Raw genomic sequence first — 25,548 nt, 5'->3', positions numbered from 1 at the left:
TCACATCAAAGGCACATGCTGATAAGAGATGACCGACAAAACTTTTTATTATACTCTTCTAAGTTATGACAGTTGGCTGCATCCAACTTGTGCCATGCTGTCATACCACCAACCTTAAATAACACCTGTTTAAATTGAACCCAACTGGTCGGTGCTTTGTTCTGTAGCAACAAATTGGTCCACCACTGTAAAGCGTTTCCCTTCAGAAAGATGGCTGCCTTACGCATTTTAGAGGACTCAGTGAAGTTCTCTCCTGAGAAGGCGGCATCAAACTGTTGCACAAAATTTAGACGCTTCAGCATATCTTGAGCCCCATTGAAGGTCTGAAACTTCACTGCTGCCCCACCTTCCTTGCAACCTTTACCTTCCCTTTGGGTGCCATACATTATGTTAAGCATTCCACCTTGCATTCCAGGCTGCATACCAGACTGAGAACCCATTGGGTGGGTTCCAAGCATTCCAGGAGCATCTACAGCTTCACCAACCATGGCTTGGAACACCAAACCACCACCAAAATACCCTGGATGCATCAAGGATTGGGGGAAAGCTTGCTGTCCCTGATTTGCATTCTGAAAATTATTCCCTTGAGCATGCAACTCCCCACCAGGACTATAAATAGATTGCTGCAACGGAGCATCCTGTACATCTGGCATTACTGAAGGCTGTCCATTGAATGGCATGGAACCATCGAGCTGCTTCTGAGCCCCACTCATTTCCCCTGGATGTGAATGACCCTTTTGCTTTCTAGACTTAGAAGGAGTTTGCATAAACCTTGGGTCTTGCATGAGATGAGCAAGTGCTCGCACTGCACTCAATAGCTGTGCTTTAAACAATGCATCAGCTTCCTCTACATCCTCAGCATCTTTAGACCCTCCAGGCTGTGTTTCATTCACACCAAGCGCTTAGACAGCTCGCTTTCCATCAGCATTTTGAGCATCTGAGGAGTTCCCTCATTCATTGGCTGTGCATCCTGCTCATCTTGAGAGGACGACTCCTCCATATCCCAATCATCATTCGTAAGAGACATATTTGCTGAATTTCTCTTTGCTATAATCCAATTACAGTAGGCAACACTTCACCAGAGACAATCACAGGCTCACCTCCTTAAGAAAGATGGTGATGTTCTGGCAACAGAACCATGAAGGCCAACAAGAGGGCAATAATAGACAACTAAGTAGCCAATGCTTTCACACTAAAATATTCAGCAAATAACTCAAACACAAATTGGGAGCTAGAGTGCTTCTGCTCAAGAACAAGGACACACATTGGCCCCAAACCCTTGGCTCCCCTTTCAGTATTTCTTTATTACTTGGAGTTCCCTAGAGAAGATTACGCAATGGTCACAAATCCTCTTGCATTCAAAGAACTCCACATTCCATTAGGAATCAATTCCCCTTGCCTCATATCTAACCAAGCTCCTACATGAGCAAAGGCATACCACTCGGAAAGCAGTCTTTCCACACTGCCACACAGTTAGCTGCCCATGTAACCTTGATTCACATGCCCCTGCACATAGCCCAAGGCAACCTGTACTTAGGGCTTAATCATGTGTCAACCATACGTCATCTTGCCTGGGATCCGTACACAGTTGACCAAGCAGCCCGCAATTCGTGCAGCTGATCACACTTCCCATACAATGGCTCAAGCTCCCATGCAACCGATCTGTACTTTGCAATCCGTACACCTGCCTGTTCATGTCTGTACACGCCGTATGAGCTAGCCTATACCCCGTCCATACACGCGTGTACCACAATCCGTGTGCAAGCATCCATACACTGCTGTCCATACACCAAAACTGGTACACACAACCCCAAAACGTTTTGTGGTGAACTCCCGTCGTCGAACAGCCCCTCCCTTACGTGAATTCCCCATGGCTTCTCTCCAAGTTCTTCCTTTGGTAACCTTCCAAATCCATCTAAGGTATGGGAGATGCCATGTGGCATCCCCCTCTTCATTTGCCCCCATTGCCCCCTCTGGTGGGGCAATTTTAAGGGCCTAACCAATGACCAACTTGAATTTCTAAAGGTCCTCTTGGGCCCAAACCCCAAATTCACCCCCAAGGCACCAATCCCTTGGGGGAAACTTTCTCGACTTTGTATACCCACTTAGTGCCTATTGGCTTCCTACCATGTGGAAGATCCACTAGACCCCATGTGCTATTTTTATGAATTGCATTCATTTCTTGTTGCATGGCTTTCTACCCAAAAAGATGGCAGCAAACAATGTACGATGCATTTGTATGGATAGATTCGCAGAAGAGATCCTGTATGGAAACAAAATTCTGTAGAGTACAGAAGGGCCTATTGTATTGATGAGCGATGTGATTGGGAGATGTAACGCGAGCGACACACAAGTAGCAAAAGCATTGACGAAGGGAGGACCATGAGCTGAAGGCATAGACGGAACATTTTGCAAGCGGCACACAGGTCACAATGACGACAGGAGCAATAACGAGCAGCCCTCAGATGAAAAATAGAGCAAGGTGCACTAAAATGAGGTGGGTGGCTCTTTGTCTATAGTTGCATGAGCTTTGCAAAAAATACTCAAGGCGCTTTGAGGCCTTCCTAAAACCCTCATTACTTGGCTCTCACATCAAACACAATGTATAAATCATACTATCTTGATGTTGGCAAGGGTGGCCATAGGTCATGTCTACTACCTCCTATCACAAGATTGCACCAAACAACCCAAATACACCATGTTGTGATGGTGGCCACCACCTCTAGCACATCATCCTTTATAAGGCAAAACGGGCCACCAATCTAGCCCTTTGTGAGCCAAGCTACCATCCCCAAGTTAACACTTAGTAATCTTGATATGATTTGGAGTGCACATTGTGATATTACTTGGCCATAAAGCAACTCCATTAATAGTGTAAAATTGTCACCACAAGAGTTTGTCATGTATCATCACCTTGCAATTGAAAGATCCACGCAACCTATAGTGAGCCACTGTGGTGCCACTAGTCAAAAGAAGTATAGCATCTTCTATGGCTAGTGACTCGTCCAAATCCGCCCTATAATTGAAACTTGATGTTGCAGCTAGTGTCTCTCCTGAAAGGGGATTCAAGGCAAGCCCTTATGACAATCACTTTAAATTCTTTGCCCATTCTTTAAAACTACCTCTAATTCAAGTCAAGATATCTGTCTTCATATCAAAAAATGCTTTGTTTGCTCTACCAGGAAGAACAACTCATGCAACACATGTATGGGGTCATTGCAATAACCAAGCTTTTGCATCCCGTGGGTAGGGCAAAGGGTGGGCTAAGTTTTTCAAGAATGCATTAAATTCTCATATCTCTTATGCAGGAAGAGGGGGGTGGTAGCAATGCTTGGGCCATCCGTAATGCACAAGGTTCAAAGAGTGTAACTAAGTCATACAAAAAAGGAAAATGCAATTATTGTGGAAAAATGGGGCATTATTATAATGAATGTAGGAAGAGAAAGGCAAAACAAGGTCAACTACAATGTAAAAAATCCTCATACCTCTTATGCAGAAGAGGGGGTGGTGACAATGTATATGCCAACCATAATGCACAAGGTTCAAGCAGTGGAAAGAAGTCCTAGAAAAAGGAAAAATGCAATTATTGTTGGAAAATGGGGCATGGTGAGAATGAATGCAAGAAGAAAAAGGTAGAATGAGGTCACCTGAGAACATCTTTTGTTACAGTAGAGATAATTAGCTTTGTCTAGGCAGTAAGACCTATGTGATGAGCAGCGAGATCATGATGACTATATGCCTCAGAAAAGGGATACTTATTTACAGCCACAAGTGTGGCAGATGCATTTTCAAATCAGTGTTTTATGAGCTACTTAATGCGCATCCATGTGATGTTTTGGATGCATGTATGGAACAGCCATCTGATGCTCTTAAGCGTGAGAAATAATCCACTCATGAGCAGCCACAATAACTATCATGGGGATGCCATCCTCAATGCATTTCATGAGTATAATCTGTGACTACATGAGCAGCCCATACAGCATCTCATGTTAGCAAATGAGAGTTGCCTACTCTCAAACGCCAGCATCTCACATTTATGGTTGATAGACTCAAATGCTAGCATGCACATGACAAGTAAAGGACAGTGGTTCCAATCAATAAATCAGTCCAAAATTGGCATAGTGGAGGTTGTAAATGCCTACAAGTAGAATATCAAAGGGCATGGCATGATTCTAGTGTTGAATTCACACGAAAAATGTGTGAATATCTGAAAATTTGCTAGACATGCTTTCAATTTCAGCGTATTGATGATGGGAATAATGCTCTTTTCACAAAGCTAAAGTGCACGAGAGTCATTGGTTCAGCACCAGACTTGGAGACCTTTTAACCTTTACTGGCAAAGTGTTGAAGGCGGAACATGCATGTCCTCGTTCGAACAGCTGAGGAAATTCTTCAGAAATATAAAAATTAGGAGGACTTGGGATAGTGAATCTAGAAAAATATTGTGCTAGGTTTACGGGTTAATGGCTTTTAAGAGCTTTACATAAGGTTGACACCATTTTGTCTACCTTAGTAAGAAGGAATCTCTCTAGAGTCAAACCTCTTAGATGCAAACATTGGAGGTTCTTCCTAGAGGTCTCCACCATGTTTGGTATAGAGCCATGCACTACTAAGGGATCAAAACTTTAGGGGGCTATGTGGAAGGCCTGGGAATCTCTCAGACCTCACCTTTATTAGGAAGGATTCATTAGAAAAGTAGGTACCTTCTTTAGCAAGGACTCTATTTAGTTTTAAGCCATATAGGGGATTCACCTTTGGAAGATTTTGTTAGGGGTAGTATGGCTAGATAAGAATGGGATAAGACTTTGGAAGGATCTATGGCATAGGCAGTCCCAAACTTGGCTTGAGGATAGGCAGTTGTACAGAATGTATCATCTCATCACGTTTGAGCTTACACTGATTGAAGATAGAGGGTGACTATGGGACAAAGAGACCTTATTATGGATGGAAGGTAGACATTAGCCATCTCAGGGAGTTCAGATGGATAGGATACAGAAATCTTTTTCTAGTCCTAGGTTTTGTTGAGCATGATGTAGATATAGTGGAACAATACTTACCTTTAACACAAGAGATTGGTGTTAGAATTATTATCATATTCTATGCAGTGGCCAATGTAATGTAATAAGTGGGTTAGGGGCACTTTTCCCTCTTAGAGGTTTTTCCCCTAACCACAGTCTAATCCCTAACTACGGTTAGTGATTAGATAGGGTTTTGTCACTTAGACAAAACCCCTCATCTCTTGTTTGTACTTCACTTCATTCAGTCCACTATTAAGTGACCTACGTTCAGCTTACTCTCTCTTGCTCTCATTGTTTCTCACATTTGGTATCAGAGCAGCTCTCCTTCCCGGACCTGCTCCCTACTTCCGCACTTGCTCTCAGCTCCCGTCTTTACAGCCGGCTCCAACTTGAGAACGACATTCCGCACAGTCCGTACGACTATACGGATTCCGTACCTACGTCCGTACTGCTCCATCACTAAGCTCGTCGTACAACGTACGGAGTGACAGTCCGTACTGTCTCGCTGTACAGCCTGCAGACCAACTACTCCTTGTGGAGTTTCATGGTTCGCAACATCTTGGTTGGCAGACATCTTTGGGATTATGTCAATGGAGATGAAGCAAGACCAGATACAATGGCTACACTTGTCACTCCTACAGCTGGAGGCAGGGGTAGAGGTCAAAATGCAGCACAAGTAGTTGGAGCTACTGCTCCAGGAGCTCCCACAACAGAGCAGAAAAGATGGGATTCTAGGGATGCACAAGCTCTATCCGTGATTTCTCTCTCTGTCAAAAGATTCATTATACCTCACATTCAGTCATGCAAGACATCAAAGGCAGCTTGGGAGATATTAGAGAGTATGTTTGCAGCAAGAAATGATGCTAGAGTTTCCCTTCTGAAGCGAGAGCTTTCTCATACGCATATGGAAGAGGGAGATTCCATGAATACTCACCTCACAAAGCTTCAGGATTTGAGGGAGCAACTGCTGAATATCGATGAAGTCATTCCGGATTCAAAGATGATTACCACCACTCTGAATTCTCTTCATGAGTCCTATCTTGGTTTCCACACCTCGCTGAATTTGTCTTTGAGGAGGGGCAGCAATCCTCTCTCTTTTCATGAGTTGGTAGGACTTCTGTTGCAAGAGGAGCAGACACGAAGAAATATGGCAACCTAGCAAAGACTTCAGCAAATCAGCCTTCCAGTGGTTCAGGATAGCCTTCTCAAAAGGCTAAGGGTGATGCAGGTAAACCCAAGAAGAAGGGAATATGTCATTACTGCAAAAAGCCAGGTCACTACATTGGAGAATGCAAGAAAAGGCTTGCAAAAGAAAAGAAAAACAGCTCCGGTATGGCTGTCTCAGATTCAGCTCCTCATGCATTTGACAATGAGCAAGCTAGAGCCAACTTTGTGGAGCACGACTATGCCTTCTTGTCTTGCATTTCAGACTCTCAGTTGGCTGCTCGGGACAGTACAGCCACTTGTAATGATGACACTTATGCTTTTCTAACATGCAGTTATGATTCTTCCAAGGATGCATCAGCTTTCAGTGTCAATGAGACACATAATACATAAAAAGGTCACATGTGCCAACAACTCCTCCTATTCAGTCCGTGGTACAGGAGAAGTTGAACTTACAGCCATTGATGGCTCAACATTCAGAATTTCTGATGTCTTGTATGTGCCTGGGCGAGCATGCCATGCTTTCCAAGTTCAAGCCCAAAGGAAAAGGGCAGAAAAAGCAACATGCCAATCAGACCGCACATCAGCATAAAGCTGATTCAGAAAAGCCTCTTATAAGGCTAAGGGTGATGCAGATCAGCATAAAAAGAAGGGCATTTGTCACTACTACAAGAAGCCAGGTCATTATATTGGTGAATGCAAGAAGCGCATAGCTAAAGAAAAGAAAAGGGATTCAGGTATGGCTGTGTCAGATGCATCAGCTCCTCATTCACATGATGGGGGAGATGTTACAGCCAACTTTGTGGAAGAGCACTATGCCTTTTTGTCTTGCACTTCAGATTTTTCAGTGGGTAATTCAGATGCTACAGCCACTATTGAGGATGACCCTTATGCTTTCTTGACTTGCAGTTATGATATGCATGTTCTCTCAGTGTCAATAAGACACTGAATACTTGGAATTTTGATAGTGGTCCTTCTAAGCACATCATTTATAAGAAGAGCATTTTTGCAAATAATTCTTCTTATTCAATGTGTGGAGTGAGGGACATTATTCTCACATCCACTGATGGCACAGATTTCAGAATTTCATATGTTCTTTATGTGCCAGGCATAAAGAAGAATTTACTTTCAGTGTCCTCTCTTAATAGAGGAGGATTTCAGGTTGTAGTTGATGATGCTAAGTCTGCAGAAGAGAATGACTATGCATTGATGTTGTCTGGCACTTTGTATTAGGGTCTTTTTCAGCTTGATATATATGAAAAAATATCTGATCTTGCATTATCAGTGAGCACTCCCACTGCTGCGATGCAGAATGCGGAGTTATGGCATGCCAGGTATGGGCACATGAGCTATGGTAGCTTAATGACACTTTAGAAGCATGCTATGGTTGATGCATTGCCTCCTTTAGAGTCACCTCCTCCTCATGCATGTGAGGGTTGCATCCTTGGCAAGATGTATAGATTTCGTTTCAAGAAGGATGGTGCAGTGAAACCTACACACAAATTACAGCTTATTCACAGTGATGTCTGCGGTCCCATGAGGACACTTGCTTTTGGGGGTTATCTTTATTATGTTGCATTCATAGATGACTTCACCAACTACACTTGGGTCTATGGACTTAAGGCAAAATCAGAAGTGTTTATGCATTTCAAACACTTGTGGCTATGGTTGAGAATGAGACAGAATTCAAGGTGCAAACACTTCCCACAGATCGAGGGGGGGAGTATATGTCTCATGAGTTTGAAGCATTTTTTAAGGAGAAAGGCATCACGCATCAGCTTACAGTGAGGCTTACACCTCAACAGAATGGAAAAGCTGAGCAGAAGAATCGCACTCTTATGGAGATGGATAGATGCATGCTTACCAGTAAAAAGTTGCCTCACAGGTTTTGGCTTGAAGGCCTCATGTGTGCCAACTATGTTTGAATCAACCTCCCACAAAGGCTTTGAAGACAATCACTCCCTATGAAGCATGACATGGGAGAAAGCCTTCAGTGGATCACTTCAGAGTTTTTCGTTGTGTTGCATATGCCCACGTGCATGTGGAATTTCGACATAAGTTGTCAGATAAGGCACTTAAATGCATTTTTGTTGGGTATAGTGCACAAAGCAAAGGCTATCGTCTCTACAATCTTGCTTCATGCAAGATTTTTGTTATTAGAGATGTTATATTTTCATAGAAATACACATGCTGAATTTCAGATTCCAGCTTCTTCAGATGATGTTTTTGAGGCGATGCTTCCTATAGCATTTGGTTTCCTTGTTGAGATTCATGCTGAAAATCAGAATTTACAGCAACCTCCTCCTGATCCACATGCCCTGATTCAGCCACCGGTTGATTCTGTGCCTCCACAGGGTGTGGATGAAGTTGTCAAGCAAGAGATTCAAGAGATACACGCAGCCAAAACAGTCCCGAACTGGTTGCTACAGACTCTTAGGGAGAGTAGGCTTGAGGCTCCATTGCCTGGCAGGACTCGTAGTGCAAAAGGCACGCAAGGGGGGCTCTTTCAGTTGAGACAGCTTATGCAGGGACTCTTCTTGATGAAGAGGAACCTGACTCTTTTGAAGAAGAAAAATGTAATGTGCATTGGTGGATGCATGCCATGCACAATGAATTGCAGTCCATAGAGAAAAATCAGACTTTGGATGTTGTGGATTTGCCACCAGGTAAGCATGCCATTGGTACCAAGTGAGTTTTCAAGGTGAAAAGGAAGCCAGATGGGTCCATTGACAAGTACAAGGCTCACTCTTGCTCTCATTGTTTCTCACAAATGGCACACGTGAATCCCAAAAGACTTTGCATGCTAAAGGCCAGGTGGCTTCACCCGCTTTGCCTTACTCACTTGACACGAAAAAAAATGTGTCACATATTCATGAATATGCTTTTTCATTTTTGGCCAAAAGATATCTCACTTACGAGATCATATGTCTTCTTGACACTTTGATGTCCCGCACACTGGCTATCATGGCCACAGTTACGCTGAAACGCCGTTTCAGAAAAGCCCAGATCCTAAAACATTTCAGGATCCTGAAATGGCTGGCTGAAACGTTTCAGAGCCCTGAAACAGAACATTTCAAACAACAAAAGCTACTAGGTCTCCAAAATGATGCGAAATCCACCGCCAACCCCGATTTTGGTCTTTTTGCTTTCGATTTTGGCCTTCTTCCACTCCTTCAACCTTGTACTCTCTCCATCCTCAAGGTTTTCCAGCCCTCCTTGAGCCCCATTCACTCCTTTGCTCTCCTTTCTCTCCTGCAAGTTGCTTCAGCCCTCCATCATCATCTACTCCCCTCCATCCCTCCTTTAGCCCCTTCTTTCAGCCTTCTGTTCCCTTCTCTTTCAGCCCCCACTTTCAAGTTTCAGCCCTCTCTTTCAACCCTTGGCTCTCTTTTCAGTTTCAGCCCCCTTTTCAAGCAGCAAGCTTCCATGGCTTCAAGACACCCTACCCTTGAGTCTCATTCCGAGGTAGAATTCATCCAAGTAGATTTTTGGTGGAGTCAAGTCGATCTCCTGGGTGCCTACGACTCCAAGAAAGAGGCGCTCGCAAGTTCATGTGCAGGCTTTGTGGATTGAAAAGAGGTGGGATTTCTGATAGGGTGAAGGCCCATCTTCTTGGCATCAAGGGAGAGGGTATCACAATATGCAATGAAATCTCCGAGGAAGAGAAAGCAAGGTTGGCACAAGAGGTCGAGGCATTTCCTTCCGCTAAGAAAGGTAGGACTATTGCATCCACTGGTGGAGGAGCTACTTCAGGTGCTCATATGGCTACTGCAAAAAGGAGTCCTCTTCCCTCTGCCGCTGCTACTACAATTTCATCTTCTGGGAGTGCACATGTTCTTGGAGCTACAGGTTCTACTCCTATTGCATCTCCTTCACTACGAAGGCAAAACACCCTTTATACTGCATGGCATCCACAAAGGAAGGCACAGGTAGATGCAGCCGTGGTCCGTTTCTTTTACTCGAATGGGATTAGTTTCAATGTGGCTTGGTCTGCTTATTTCAAGGAGATGGTGACTGAAATTACAGCCTTTGGGCCCACATTCACCCCTCCCACTTTTGATGCATTGAGGGAAAATCTTCTAGAGGATGAGGTGAAGGCAGTTAATGAGGCCATTCAGTAGAGGGTATTTTGGCATAAGTATGGGGTCACTTTGGTAGCAGATGGCTGGAGTGAAGTATGTAGTCGATCACTAGAGGGTATTTTGGCATATTGCAGAGGATCTTCTTTGTACATACACTCCATAGAGTGCGGAGTACAACAAAAAATGTCCAATTTTTTGATGCAGATGTGGGTAGATGAAGTGGAGTATGTGGGCCCGTCTAATGTTATGTAGTCGGTTTCAGATGGTGAAAATACCAATAGGGCTGTGCAGGTGCATTATTGGAACAAGGGTACCCCCATATTCAATGGAGTTCTTGTGTTGCCCATTGTTCGAATAATCTATTGAAAGACATTGGCAAATTACCTTGGGTAAAAACTGTAATTGATAATGGAAGAGAGATAGTTGGGTTCATTACACGCCATCATTTTTCTCTCTTTGTATCGCACCTATGCAAGGAAGGAGCTTTTGAAGTATGCAGAGACAAGGTTTGCATACAATTATAATAGCTTCGCAGGCTCATTGAAATGAAACTTGCTCTTAAGCAGGTTGTGGCAAGCCCACAGTGGGATGCATGGCCCAGTTCAAAGCAGGCTCTTGGGATATTGGTCTACGATTTGTGCATAGGCAGCGATGACTTTTGGGCTGATGCATCACACTTGTATGACTTGTGTAAGCCGATTGTCTTGTTGCTGAAAAAGGTTGATGGAGACATGCCTTTTATTGGCAAGGTATATGAGAATGTAAGTTCGAAAAAATCAAGAAGAGTTTATGTTTCTTTGTACATCATCGGTAGAGTCGGCTGAAGGCCCATCGACTAGCACTGATGTTACCCAAGATGGGGAGATGGCCAAGTTGGCTGACAGATTGCAAGAGAGTTCTCTCACTGTTTTAGGGATGAGCGGCCTTATGGGTTACCTCTAGAGCCGAATGTTCAGCATAAGATTGAACTTATCCCGGGGGCAGAACCTATAAACAGGCCTCCCTATAGATTAAGTTTTACTGAGGAAGATGAGGTGCGAAGGCAACTGGAAGAATACCTCAAGCTAGTAAACTACTGGACCCGGAGGCAAATCCTTTTCAACTCGCAAGACATATAGCACATCGTTCATCTTGAATGAATGTGCTCCGGTTATATATCTTCCTGCAACCAAAACCGCCACGTCCACCAAATACCAAAGCCCGGCATTTTCACAGCATATATAACGCAATCCATCTCCCTACGTTGACGTAAATGTCAAGTTGGAAATCGATGTTGGAGCAGAAGACAATTTGCTGAACATAGCGGTGGAGTTGACAGAATTTGCAGAAGCCCGTGTTCATATAGCAGAAAACCGTCATCTACTAGCGTTGGGCAGTAGACCCACAATAACGATTGAAGACCAAGGTTGTGCAACGACAAGTGTTGCACACGGAAGAAGTGATTGGTAAGTTGATCAATGCAAATCGAAGGAGGGGGGCAATGAACGCAGCTAGAGAGAGCTATATTTGTTGGTGCTGCAAATCTTGCGTCATCTTGAGCAATGCTCTCTCCATCTTTCTAAATGGCTCTCTACATCGAAACCAATCTGCAGGAGGGGAAGGCACACAAAAATCTATGCAGAAACTCAGAGATGGCAGACGAGAGGGCTGAAGAACTCTCACAACGTTCGTTCACCGTCACAGCCCAAAGATCCCATGAACACCTAACGACTCAATGTAACCTTGCTCTGATACCAAAGGTAAAATGTACAAACCCCAATTACATGAATCTCTGAAACCAAATCCCCAAATCACGGACGATGGCGCTTGCTTTTACCTCCCAGCCAACCTCTGCGTAGCATGAACGTAACATAATACATTTTCTCTTCCTACATGCATACTCACCACATGTCAACATTCTGAGGCCCATTCTTGACACACCATTTATCCCTCTCTTGGAGTACAATTCATACACTTGCCCCTTGGCTTTTACACATATTTGGTGCACCTATGCCCCTAGATCTTAGAACCACCTAGTTTGCACCATTGTGCCCTCACCAAGGACCTTGACATTAATTCCTTTAACCACATACTTGAAGCACCATAAAATATAATACAAAAGTTGGTCCTCTTAAGGGAAAATGTCCACTGACCCTTCCATGGTCATGTTATCTCGGCTTTGAGCATAACAGTGTGCATGGCAATTTTGGCATAGGTGTCCTTATGTCACCTTAGTACGTCTACTCTGTTATGTCACATCTGATCTTATCCTATGTTTTGAGTTCTAGATTATTTTTATAGGTGAAGCCTGAAATTTACAATTACATCATACACAACTTTCACAGCTCATGAAATAGACATATGCACAAGCAACTCCTTCCATAGGAGCCAAGCATGTAGGTTTCTTGGAATGCCAAAATCTGGAATTGGGACAAGTTGACATCATAAATATTTAGCATGAATATCTCACAGTAGGGATACCATCTGTTAGCATTTTCCCTGTATTTCTTTAGCTTGCCGCATTGACATTTCCATTGAAGTACCCACTCAACAAAATATTACTTTGTGCGTCTCTGAAACTTTTCACTGGTAAAGAAGGCTTGTAAAATGCATGCCTCAATCGTCTGTAACCCAAGTGACTTATGAAACTGATGCAATAAATTTATCTACAGTACTCATTTATATATTGCCTTCTAAACAAAACGTTTGATTTACGCTTACCGTATCTAGAATCCGAAATGACAGCTTCTTATTTGGAAAAATAACCTGCATGAAAAAGGACAGCAATGCGATGATTGGGAAAACTCAAAGAAAGACTTTAATGATAATCTAAATATCTAATCAGAAACCTTAAAACTGAAGTATTAGTCAGAAAATAAAATTGGAATAGATTATCTATAAAGAATTCTGATGACTATAAAAGATAAATCTCCAAAATTTGAAGTGAGGATGATCTCTCTGATAATGCCGAAGTGTAAGACCTCTATATTGGCAACACAGCACTGGCTATAGGATGGTGGGATTTCCAAATGCAGGCTGGCTGCTGAAGTGCAAGCTGGAACCTAAGGTTCAAAACGTGGGTCCAAGAATGCCCAATTTACACATGCGGGAAAAATTAGAAAACGGAAAGACAGAAAGAGATACATAAAGTGTTGCCTAAGGGAACCGCCTATATGGATGCAAGCAAAAGTTTCTTAAAACTTAAGTTAGATTCCCCTAGACAACATCAATCCTTAGTATGAGTCCGAACTGAGGCTCATTTTTATTGCAGTTTCAGTTTGGAACTACATTAGAAATGGATTAGGCTAGTGTCACATATCCATTCCCTACAACTTAAGGCCTTGACCTTTTTGCAGCAGTTTGATGCAGCCTACACAAGAGGGAATTTCACAGAGTCATCCACAATACGCCGGGCTGCGATTTTCCTAAAGGGGAATGCACTTCAATGGTGGACCACTATGCTTATGCAAAAGCACCAAACACGTGGGTAGGTTTCAAATAGGTGTTTTCAGCTGTGTGGCCTACCACGACTTTTGAGGTGGATATCATGACTGCTTGGCATGAGCCGAATTCCAATAATTGCCGTAATTTAGAGGAGTATAATAGCAAGTTTTGGGCGGCCTTGTTGCCTGTTAGCTCCTATCGGATTGTTCCTTTTCCTGAGCAAGTTAAGAAATATTGTTGCGGGCTGCCTAAGCACTTGAGAGACTAGTGCACGAAGACTAAAGTCTCTAATATGTCTCAGCTTATCGAGAATGCTAGCATAGCATATGCTTTGATACAGAGGAAGACTGTAATGAATTCTGTAATGAAAAGTCATATTTCTGCGTACATGTTTTTTGCTAGAGATACCCCCTGTAAATGAAGAGCATACTGTTTCCCGTTTGAAAAAGCAAAGGGCTATTTTTCTAACTGAATTATCAGATTGCTTTTCTAATGAGTTTCCTAGTGAGCTTCCACCAAAAAGGCCGGAGCACCATGGGATTGACATCATACCTGGCAATAGTCCACCCAATAAACCACCTTACAGAGTTAGTGCAGCGCAGTAGGAGGAGATCATGAGCCAAGTAAATGAGCTTTTGGAGAAGGGGCTGATTCAGCCTAGTATTGCTCTCTCGCTTCCTGCTCCCTGCCTTGCTCCTCCCCGCTCCCTGCTCTCCGCTAGCCTCGCTAGCCCCTCCGCTCCCCGCATACACACTGCCCCAGGGAGTACCCCGGTGGTCGAGGCACAGATTGCGAGCATGCAATCTGCTATTGAGGAGACTTCCAGATGGGTAGACGTGGCCAAACGGGAACCCGTAAGGGTCACCGTTTCGACTACCCTCATGGAGCAGCAGCAGAGAGCCAGTAAGGCTCTCAACATCAGAGTACGCGGGATCCCACGCACTGAGGCTACACCGATGGTAGATGCGACTGCGTTCGTGACCGCTACCCTGGGTGTGGCTGAGCACAGGATAGAGAGGGCATGGCGGGTGGGGAGAGATCCCAACCGAGAGCAACCCCTGATCATACGATTTCATGACACTCAAGCACGACTTTCAGCTCTACGACGCAGGTCAATCCTTCGAGATCAGCCAGCGATCTCGAAGGATGAGGACCTCACACCTCTACAAGTTGAGGAGAGGCGCTCTTTGCTGCAGCAGCGGGATCAGGCCCGAAAGGAGGGAAAGTGGGCAGTGGTACGAGAGGGACGACTTCTTACGGGCCCCCGTAGGACACCTGTCCCCTCCCCTACATAGGGAAGCGGGGGCTATGAGACTCAGATATCCGAGACCCTGTCCAGCACCATTTGGAACTGTAATGGTACCTTATGGTCAGAACCAGGGAACTTCTGGGAATCCTATACAGGCCACAACATAGTCTTCTATACAGAGACACATCAGAGTCCAGAGCGCCCTCTCCCAATAGTCAGCGGATATACATGGGAGTCTGCCTATATAGATGAGACGAGGGGTACAGGAGGAGTTCGAGGTTCAGGTGGAGTTGCAGTCCTTTTCAGATCCACACTTCAGGGGATCATTTCAGTAGAGCAGAGAGATACACATTCCAGATTTCTTTGGATCCGGATACGACACATGGACAGCTAGGACCTGTTTGTCGCAGTTTGCTACTTCCCCCCGGAGACCTCCCACTTTGCCAGAGATATTCGAGGTGATGATGAGACATCCCCATTTGCTACCCTTTATCAGTCCATCGTTGACTTTTCTAGCCGTGGAGAAGTCCTTCTAGTGGGGGACTTCAACGCGAGGACAAGGGCCCGTCAGGTACCACTTCTTGATTTCAGAGATGATTCCACTCTATTGGCAGATGTTGACCTTGAGGAGGCAAGTATGCTACGGGTTTCGGCTGACAGGCGAGGTCCACTCTCATCCTATGGGCAGGCCCTATTAGACCTAGGCAGAATACATGATCTCATTATCTATAATGGTCTTGACAGATGGCCCGCTTCAGGTGGTTTCACATGCTTTCCACATGGGGGGGGCTCCAGTGTTGTTGATTACATCATGGGATCCCCTGTCTTCACATCTCGCATTACTGACTTCACTGTAGCACCTCTCCCCCCAGGGGCTGATCATACATACCTTTTCTTTCACATCTCCACCTCCCTTCGCACAGCACCTTCCACCCCACTCAGTGCTTACTCCACCTACCACGATATACGCTTTGATCGGGATCACTCACCTTCTTACTCTGGCCGTCTGTACATACTTCTCGCTTATATTAACTTCATACCCCTTTTAGAGGATCATGCTGCCCTTGTCACCCGCTCACTACACGAGGCTGCCATTCACGCTTTTCCCCACACCACCCGCCCACCACCCCCTGGAACCGTACCCTGTAATAGTTGGTACGATGATCAGTGTAAGGCCTTACGCCGTCAACTCAGATTCGAAACCAAAAACAGTCTTCCGAGCGCACCAGATACGCTACGTGAATACCATAGACTGGTACGGAGGAAGAAACTAGACTTCATTCGTTGAAACGAGGAGCAGCTACTAAACATTTTGTTTAGTAACAACTCTAAGGACTTTTTGCGGAGATGATCACTATTAAGAATCGCTTCCCTATACCCCAGATAGATGATATTCTGAATAGGTCGAAGGGGGAAGCTGTTTTCAGCTGCATTGATTTGAAGAGTAGGTATCATCAAGTTCGTATATGTCCGGAAGATGTGCTTAAGACGGCGTTCAGGACTTCTTTTGGGTTGAATGAGTTTTTAGTCATGCCTTTCGGACTCACTAATGCTCCTGCCACCTTCAATTGCATGATGGACAGGATCTTTCGAGACCACGGAGCCTTCGTGGTACATTTTTTATGACATGATTGTGTTTTCCGAGAATGAGGAGGAGCATCGGGAGCATCCCGTGATTGTGTTTGCTGAGCTCAGGAAGCAGAGGCTGTTCATAAACCCCAAAAAGAGTGAGTTTTCATGGCTGAGATTCATTTTTTGGGGCATATTGTTTCCAAGGATGGGGTTCTTATGGATCCACCTGAAGTGGAAGCAATATGGAGTTGGTTACAACCAAAGAATTTGCACGAGGTTCATAGTTTCTTGGGTTTGTATTCCTTCTACCATCGTTTTATCCATCACTTTGCAAAAATTGCAGCCCCTATGCATGCACTTTCCAAGAAGGAAAGACCTTTCCAGTGGAGACAAGTGGAGAATGACTCTTTTGAGGAGCTGAGGCGCAAGCTTACAACAGATCCGGTGCTGATTTTGCCTCACTTGAGGAAGTCTTTTCATGTGCATGCGGATGCTTGTGGTAAAAATGGTATTGGAACTGTCCTCACACTGGATGGGCATCCTGTAGCTTATGAGAGTCGCATTTTACAGCCAGCTGAGTTACATTTACAAATTTATGAGGAGATGTTGGATGTACTTCATGCTTTATCCACTTGGAAACATTATCTATTGGGGGCTGGTTTTACAGTACATATGCATCATCAGTCTTTGCGCTACTTTCTGACGCAATCTAAGCTGTCCAAGAAGCACATGAGGTGGGCAAACTTCTTGTCAATGTTTCATTTTCAGATTGTACATGTTGAAGGCAAGAAGAATGTGGTTGCAGATGCTTTGTCCAAGAAGCCACAAGTTTCAACTGTGACAATGGCTTATCACAATGAATTGGATGTAATGAAGGATTACTATGCGGAAGATGAGCAATTTGCTGAAATATATGACCAGCTTAATAATGGACAGAGGCACGAGCATTATGTGCTTAAGGATGGGTTTATGATGATGCATGGCACGCCGTGTGTAACTAGGCAGCTAAGGCAAAGCGTTATGACTGAATGTCATGATCCACCATATGCAGGACATCGTGGTATTGATGCCATAGTCAAGGCAATAGAGCATTTCTTTTATTAGCCTACGCTGTGTCGCGATGTTGAGGAGTATGTTGGCACTTGCATAACCTGTCAGAAGGTGAAGTATGATCGCAGAAAACTCCTGGAGTGTTATGTCCTTTGCCCATACCCGATGGACCATGGGAGAAAGAAAGAAAGAAGAAAGAAAGTTTATTGAAGTCTTCGGAAGACCGATGGGTCTATGAGACTGTGAAAAGCCTGATACAATGAGTGGTAGTGGGCTACTAAACGAGCATCCACACCAATGCAGAATGCAAAAAAATGCAAAATGGCAATACTAAATCCTAAGTACAACATAGTCATATCTCGACTATATATATCAGTCTCAGCATCATCGTCGACATCATCATAACCATCATCATCATCATCAGTAGCAGGACATCAGGATGATGAGCTATGGAAGTGGAGGCATGAGGTCAACAATAGAGCGTTGTCACCCCCCCCAAGGGTGCAGTCCTGGTACGTCTCCTGGTCGTAGCTCTGCATCTAACCAGGACCATTGTGACCCCCGTCGGTCGGGCTCCGACCCTAAACAAGGAGGGGATGTCCCCAAGTGTGATCTGTGAGTCAACCCTTTGTCTGAGCTGTCGGGTCCCGGATCATGGTCATGTTGAGGTCTCGCCTCGTGGGTCTATGTGATCTAGCTGAAAGAACTCTGTGATAGAGCTCTAAGAGGTATCAGTCGAGCAAGAAGTTTGCTCATGTCTCCGTGCTCGGAGTATCCTATCGCGGTGTCTGAGCACCTCACGAATGAAACCAGCCAAACATCGTTGATCTGGGTAGGAGAGGAACTCCATAACTACCTCTGAAGAGGCAGTAGAAAGGCTCTTGGATCTCATAGTAAACAAGACACCTGAAGATGAAATGCTCCTCAGTCTCAACCTCCTACATGTCACACAGTGTGCATATGCGCCTCTCCCTAGGTAACCGCCCTACTCTGCCACTCTCGATACGAAGTCTGTGTGAAAAGACCCGGAACTGCCCAAGAGAGATCCTCAGCTAGTGGGGTAGGTGGATCTGCCTGTATCTTGGTGGATCAATGAAACCCTCTGCTGTGATATGTTAGAAGTGATCTCTATAGAAGCCCAGCTTCACTGAAAGATCACTTGTGCCCAACCAAGTCCAGAATGTATGTAGCTGTAGTAGATCCTCATGGGTAACCTAGTTGACCTCGTGTGATAGGAGGAGAGAGAAAGGAGCATCCATGCTGTACTGGAAAGAAGGTAGTCTGTCCATGTGAAGCCCTAGTCCTGCAAATCATCTCTATGTGCGTGCATACCAGCACCTCTGGCCCCCCCTGCTGCAAGTGCCATAGAAGAGGACGGTGCTAGCCATGGTATCCTGCTACGCCCAGATGTGTAATCCCCATACTCCCTGACTCGGTACAGATAAGTAATGACCTGAAATGCAACATCTAGCTGTAATGGGGGTGACTCAAACTCCGCCCGAATGATCTGGTCAGGGACGGATGGCTTACCACGGATCATCCGTGATAACATGGGAACCTGTAGCCGCTCCACCCTGGCCCACTCTGTATCCGACAAGTCTGGCCCCCGGCATGGACTACCATACATCCTTGCTGGGCGGACCAAGGAGTCAAAAAGCAACCCTTTGGTCCGTGGATCCTGAAAGTGAGAGCGGAAGCACTGCCTCTCTAGTCTAGCCAATGAAGCGTATCCTCTGCTCAAGCGTGCATACAACGCGGGTCTTATAGTGAAGATGGGTCCGAAAAAGACGACCCCAAGATAAGTGTATGATAAAACTACCTCAATAGGAGACCCATCAAATGTCAAATGCTCATCGCACATGACGGCTCGAGATGTATTGAAGATCATAACCTTGGTTTTACCCAAGTTGACCTTCAAATCATGAGACTCACAAAAAGACTGTAGTGTGTCAAGGTGTCTCTGGAGCCCCTCTGCTGAGCAAGACAAGAGAGCCACATCATCTGCATAAAGTAATATCCGAATCAGCGTGCCCGCGAGAGAGCAACCTACCCCACCCTGTACCTGCATCACTGTCTCGAGCTCATCGATGTAGAGGCCAAACAAGGTGGGTGACAATGGGCACCCTTGTTTGACCCCGATAGTGCTCATGATCTCATCTGTCCATCCAGATCCTGCTCGGACTCTGCCTGACACTCGCTTATAAAGTGCCATGACAGCCCAAATGATCTCCTGGTTATAACCCAAATCTTAAGGCATCATATGAGGCGGGCCTCTCAGAACAATGTCAAATGCCTTGCGGAAATCCACAAAGCAACAGTAAACCCTCTGCTTCCGTGCCCTCGCCTCCTCAATGATACATCTGAGTGCGAGAATATGGTCCATGGTCCCATGATCCCGCCTGAAACCAGCCTGTCCCACTGCTTTGAGTCCTCGACGCTCTACAAATCTGCTGACCTCAGAGTCAAGTACTGTTGCATACATCCTGGACATAACATGTCCAATCATAATGGCCCTGTAGTTCTCCGAGTTCATGGGATCCCCTGCCTTGTGGATGGGTGAGATAGTGTTGGTGGTCCGGGTGCGTGGAAACCCCACTCAAACAGCTTCATTAAATAGCTTGGCTAAGATCGCGGCTAGGAGGTTAATCCCATACGCAATGAACTGAGTGCATAGTCCCTCATGATCCTTCGCTCAGCCATTATGAAGTTTCATTACGACATCCTTTACCCCCCCCCTAGTGAAGAGGGTGCAGGATGTGGGGCGCGGCATATGTGATAGGTTAGGGGCTGGCTGATTTGGGATATCATAGAGCGTGCATGCATAATCAGACCACACCTGATTGTCAGTGAGTGGTGGGAGGGACCGTCCCTCTAGAAATCTTTGCCAGAATTCCTTAGAGCTGTTAATGAATAGAATGTTTAGTAGCTCCTCCTCGTTCCAACGCACGAAGTCAAGATTCTTCGTGCGTACCAGACGACGGTACTTGCGTAGCGTCTCTTGTTCGCTCAGAATGTTGTTTTTTGTTTCGAATCTGAGCTGATGACGTAAAGCTTTACACTCATCATCGTACCAGCTATTACAGGGTACGGTCCCAGGTGGTGGTGGGAGGGTGGAGCGGGTGTTGTGGGGGAAGGCGTAAAGAGCAGCCTTATGTAGTGAGCGAGTGACTAGGACAGCACGGTCCTCTAATAGGGGTATAAAGTCAATGTATGCGAAAAGTAGGTACAAACGGCCAGAGTAAGTAGGTGAGTGATCGCGATCAAAGCGTATATCATGGTAGGTGGAGTAAGGACTCAATAGGGTAGAAAGTGATGTGCGGTGGGGGGTGGAAATGCTAAAGAAAAGATAGGTATGATCAGCCCCTGGAGGGAGAGGTGCTACGGTAAAGTCAGTGATGCGAGATGTGAAGGCAGGGGATCCCATGATGTAGTCCACAACACTGAAGCCTCCCTCATGTGGAAAGCAAGTGAAGCTACCTGATGCGGGCCATCTGTCAAGACATTATAGATAGTGAGATCATGCATCCTGCCGAGGTCTAATAGGGCTTGCCCACCATAAGATGTGAACGGTCCTCGTCTATCAGCCAAAAATCATAGCATACCTGTCTCCTCAAGGTCAATGTCTGGTAGTAGAGTGGAATCATCCCTGAAGTTGAGGAGTGGTGCCTGACAAGCGCCTGTCCTCGCGTTGAAGTCCCTAACTAGGACTTCCCCGCCGCTAGAGAAGTCAACAATGGACTGATAAAGAGCAGCAAATGGGGATGTCTCATCCTCCCCTCGAATATCTCTGGCAAAGCGGGAGGTCTTGGGGGGTAAGTAGCGAACTGCAATAAACAGATCCCGGCTATCCATGTGTCGAATCTAGATCCAGAGAAACCTGAAGTGTGGATCTCTCTGCTCCACTGAGATGGCCCCCAAAAGTGTGGATCTGTAAAGGACTGTGACTCCTCCTGACCCTTGAACCCCTCTTGTATCCCTCGTTTCATCTCTGTAGGCAGACTCCCATGTATATCCGCTAACTACTGGTAGTGGGCGCTCTGGACTCTGATGTGTCTCTGTGTAAAAGACTATGTCGTGACCTGTATAGGATTCCGAGAAGTTCCCTGGTTCTAACCATAAGGTACCATTACAATTCCAGATGGTAAAGGATAGGGTCTCGGATGTCTGGGTCTGATAGACCCCGCCTCCCTATGCGAGAGGAGAGGTGGGTGCTTGACGGGGACCTATAAGGAGTCATCCATCTCGTACTACTGCCCACTTCCTGTCCTTGCAAGCCTGATCCCGCTGCTGCAACAGAAAACGCCTCTCCTCAACCTGTAGTGGAGTGAGATCCTCATCCATGGAGATCGCTGGCTAGTCTCGTAAGGCTGACCTACGACGTAAAACCGAAAGTCATGCCTGGGCATCATGGAACCTTATGATAAGGGGCTGCTCTCGGTTGGGGTCCCTCCCAACCCGCCATGCTCTCTCAATCCTGTGCTCAATTGCCCCTAGGGTAGTGGTCACGAGGCCTGCGCATCTACCATCGGTGTAGCCTCTGTGCGGGGAATCCCACGTACTCTGATGTTGAAAGCCTTGCTAGCTCTCTGCTGCTGCTCCAAGAGGGTAGCCGAAATGGTTACCCTTGCAGTTCCCGTTTGGCTACATTGACCCATCTGGACATCTCCTCAATGGCAGATTGCATGCTCGCAATCTGTGCCTCCACAACTGGGGTGCTCCCTGGGACTGTACATATATCAGTGACCTCCTGTCGGAGCTGTGAGATCTCCTGTCTAAGCCCCTGAATAAGATCAGCCTGGACTCGGATAGCCTGAGACTGCTCCTGTATGAGACATGCCTGCTCCTGGGTGAAGCATGCCTGCTCCTATGCGAAGCGTGACAACTCCCTCTCGCGCTCTCAGATGCTCTGGACCTCCATCAGCAAGTACTCCCAAGCCTCTGATGGGTCGGCTCGTCCGTGCTCTAGCAGGCACTGAAAGGACTGTGGCTTGAAAGTGTGAGGATGAGACTGGAGGCTGGGTGATGACTGGGTGAGATGGGTGTGGTATGGAGATGATAGTGCTTGGAGGAGGCAATCCCAGCAAGGTGTGGGAGCATGGGCTGACTGAGAGGTAGAGGGGAGAAAAAGGTCGAGTAGTGCGAAACAATATATGACCCTCCAGAGTAGGTGTCATAATCGGAGAGAGAACTGTAGTGGGAGAAGAAGGGAGAGATGGAAGAGATGGTGTCAATGGCAACCCCTCTATCCTAGGGGAGGGTGGAGCAATCGATGTCATGGGTAGGGGTATATCCGAGCCAGTAGCTGTAACTGTAGAGGCTATGGGCGTAAGTGGAGCTCAAAGTGTAGCTGTGGAACTAGAGCTGTGAAGCTGAGGCTGGCGTTGAGGCTGAGGATGAGGATGAGGATGTAGCTGAGACCGAGGCTGAGATGGAAGCTGAAACTGAAGCTGAAGTTGTGACTGAATCTGAGGCAGAGGTGGGTCCCGCCTTTGCTTTGATGTCCACTCCGAGTCAACTGCGGTTGTAGCATGTGTTCACATCTTCGATTTTCAATTGTGTTTGTTTCTTGGCTTTGTTGTCGTCTTTCTTGGCAGCTTTATCTGTATCCTTGCCACCTTTTCCCATCTCGTTCAATAGACCCGTGTTTGGTGTAGGTCTTAGTCTTATTGCAGGAGTGGGAGTGGGACAGGGAGAGGGAGCGAGAGCATAGCCATGGATTTTATTTTTGATTTGCTGAGGACACCTACAGGTAATGATGGAATATGGACAATCATAGATCGCTTCAGCAAGCAAGCGCACTTCATTCCTATACGGAAGAAGATTGGGGCAGATCATATGACGAAGTTATTTATGCAGAATATCTTCAAGTATCATGGTATGCCAAAGTCCATTGTGAGTGATAGAGACCCACACATGACCAGCTTGTTTTGGCAGGGACTTTTTGAGAATATGGGCACTACTCTCCGATTTTCTTCTGCTTTTCATCCACAGACCGATGGCCAATCGGAGGAGGCCAATTCGATAGCTCCAAATTTGCTGGAGTGCTATGTTTCGGAGCACCAGACACAGTGGGAGAAGTTTTTACCATTAGTGGAGTATGCATACAATAACACGGTACATTCTTCCACAAGTAAAGCTCCATTTGAGATAGTGGAAGGCCGACGTAAGATTCCACCCATCTTGCAGACGAAAGATAAAATTTTTGAGGCTGATAAGTATGTGGAGAGCTTGGACATAGCTTATCAGAAAGTGAAACAAGCATTGCAAAAGTTACAAGAGAAGCAGAAAAATGCAGCAGACAACAAGCACAGGCGTGACGTCGTCATCAAGGAAGGTGATTATGTCTTGCTGCGTTTTCAGAAAGCAAAGCTGAAAAGTACATGGGGTCGTACTCGGATATTCCCTAAGCTTAGTATGAGGTACTATGGGCCTTTCAAGGTAACTCAGCAGATTAATGATGTAGCTATTCGCTTACAGTTACCTGACCATTGGAAGATTCAGTGAGTCTCCTTAAGCCTTTTCAAGGTGATGTGCCTACAGACCTGCCTCCGGAGATCCAGCTAGAGGTGGAAGACATGGATGAGATCCTTGTACCCAAGCCGATTCAAGCAGATTCTAGCACATAGGGAAAGGAAGGTCAGAGGTAAAGTTGCACGATGCTACTTGGTGAAATTTTATAATTATTCATCATTGCATGCGAAGTGGATGGACGAGGACGAGTTAGCAGATACTCCCCAAGTGTTACAGCTTTACCTTGAGGGTTTCTAGTTGGAGCCCACTTTTTTTTTTTTAAGAAAAGAACCTTCTATTAATGCTTGAAAACTTCATACAAAACAGCAGCCCTGAAGGTGCTGAGTATGGAAAAAACTGGGAAAAGGCTGAAAGAAAAGCCGGCCTGTTCTAGAGAAACCTCGCTCACTGCCAGGTTCAGCGACCGCACCCACCCTTGCATCAGCAGCGAGTCCCAGGAGCTCCTGATGCAGCGGAAGCTGCGGACGTTAGCCCGTCAGCAGCGGCTGAGGAGCGAGTCCAAAGCCCTCACCCTCCAGACCTCGCTCCCTCTCCACTAACCCCCCTTCCTCTTGGTTTCCTCCCACCCCCTCCCTTTCCCCTCGCCCCTCCTACTATGATCACCCTCACCACCCACCCCCTCCCTCCGCCTCCCTCCCTCCCCTTTCCCCTCCGCCCCGCCCCTCCACCTCCTTAGCAGGTTCTTCAGCCTCCCACCCCTCCTCTGCTTCGACACCCCTGCCAGCAGGCAAGGGTAAGACGACGTCCCCTTCCGCTTGCATCCGGACCAGCCCGGGAAGGAGCCAGAGGGAAGGGGTTCGGCCTCCTTCCAGGGAGAGGTCCAGAGGTGTGGTTCCCTGCATCTCGGTCTCACAGACAGTGGCTCCTAAGGTCTATGATCAGTGCGAGCTTATCCCATGAGGGGTAGTTTGGATGGAAGTTAGGATGGGAGAGACCAGGATTGGGATCGTGTGTTGCTTATTAGCTAGGGAAGAAGAACCTTAACGGCTATGGGATTCGAGGGTGCTGCCATAGAGCCCCTCTGGCCAGACCAAGGGTCACCACCAAGATTTTATTTCGCCTTAACAAGCACAAATGTTTCCGCTGCAGGGAGGAAGAAGAAAAAGGTGGGGGGTGAGGAAGAAGAATGTCAGAGGGCAGGGAGGAAGAAGAAAAAGGTGGGGGGTGAGGAAGAAGAATGTCAGAGGGAGAGGCGAACGAGGAGAGGCTGGATGAAGGAGGAAGAGGGCAAGAAAGGAAATGGAAGAAAGAAAGAAAGAAAGAAAAGAAAGAAAGTTTATTAAAGTCTTCGGGAGACCGTGAAGGTCTATGAGACTAAAGATAACTGATACAATGAGCATAACGGTGGCGGTCTCAAAACGGGCCAACCAACCGTTTCTACAAAAAAGAATTTATGAAGGACGGTGTGTCTAGTCCTGATACAAAAAATATGTATCTACCTCCAGATGATACAAAAAAG

The 25,548-nt window shown here is 46.0% G+C and overlaps 1 protein-coding gene across 2 annotated transcripts in view; it reads right to left on the bottom strand.

Annotated features, from left to right (window-relative positions):
- LOC147887391 (DUF3754 family protein, putative (DUF3754)) overlaps positions 1-25,548 on the bottom strand; it is a 177,144-nt gene that overhangs the window by 112,090 nt on the left and 39,506 nt on the right. For both annotated transcript variants that reach the window (XM_087394719.1, XM_087394720.1), the window contains exon 8: positions 12,965-13,009. In XM_087394719.1, the coding sequence (XP_087250845.1) occupies positions 12,965-13,009 (45 nt within the window). The remainder of the gene's footprint in view (positions 1-12,964; positions 13,010-25,548) is intronic.

Source organism: Dipteris shenzhenensis, chromosome 23 (genome assembly GCF_047967505.1).
Source record: "Dipteris shenzhenensis isolate YYH24624 ecotype China chromosome 23, Dip_SZ_1.0, whole genome shotgun sequence".
In the NCBI taxonomy this organism is placed as follows: domain Eukaryota; kingdom Viridiplantae; phylum Streptophyta; class Polypodiopsida; order Gleicheniales; family Dipteridaceae; genus Dipteris; species Dipteris shenzhenensis.
Note: the sequence above shows the minus strand (reverse complement) of the source record. Positions and strands in the feature narration are given on the sequence as shown.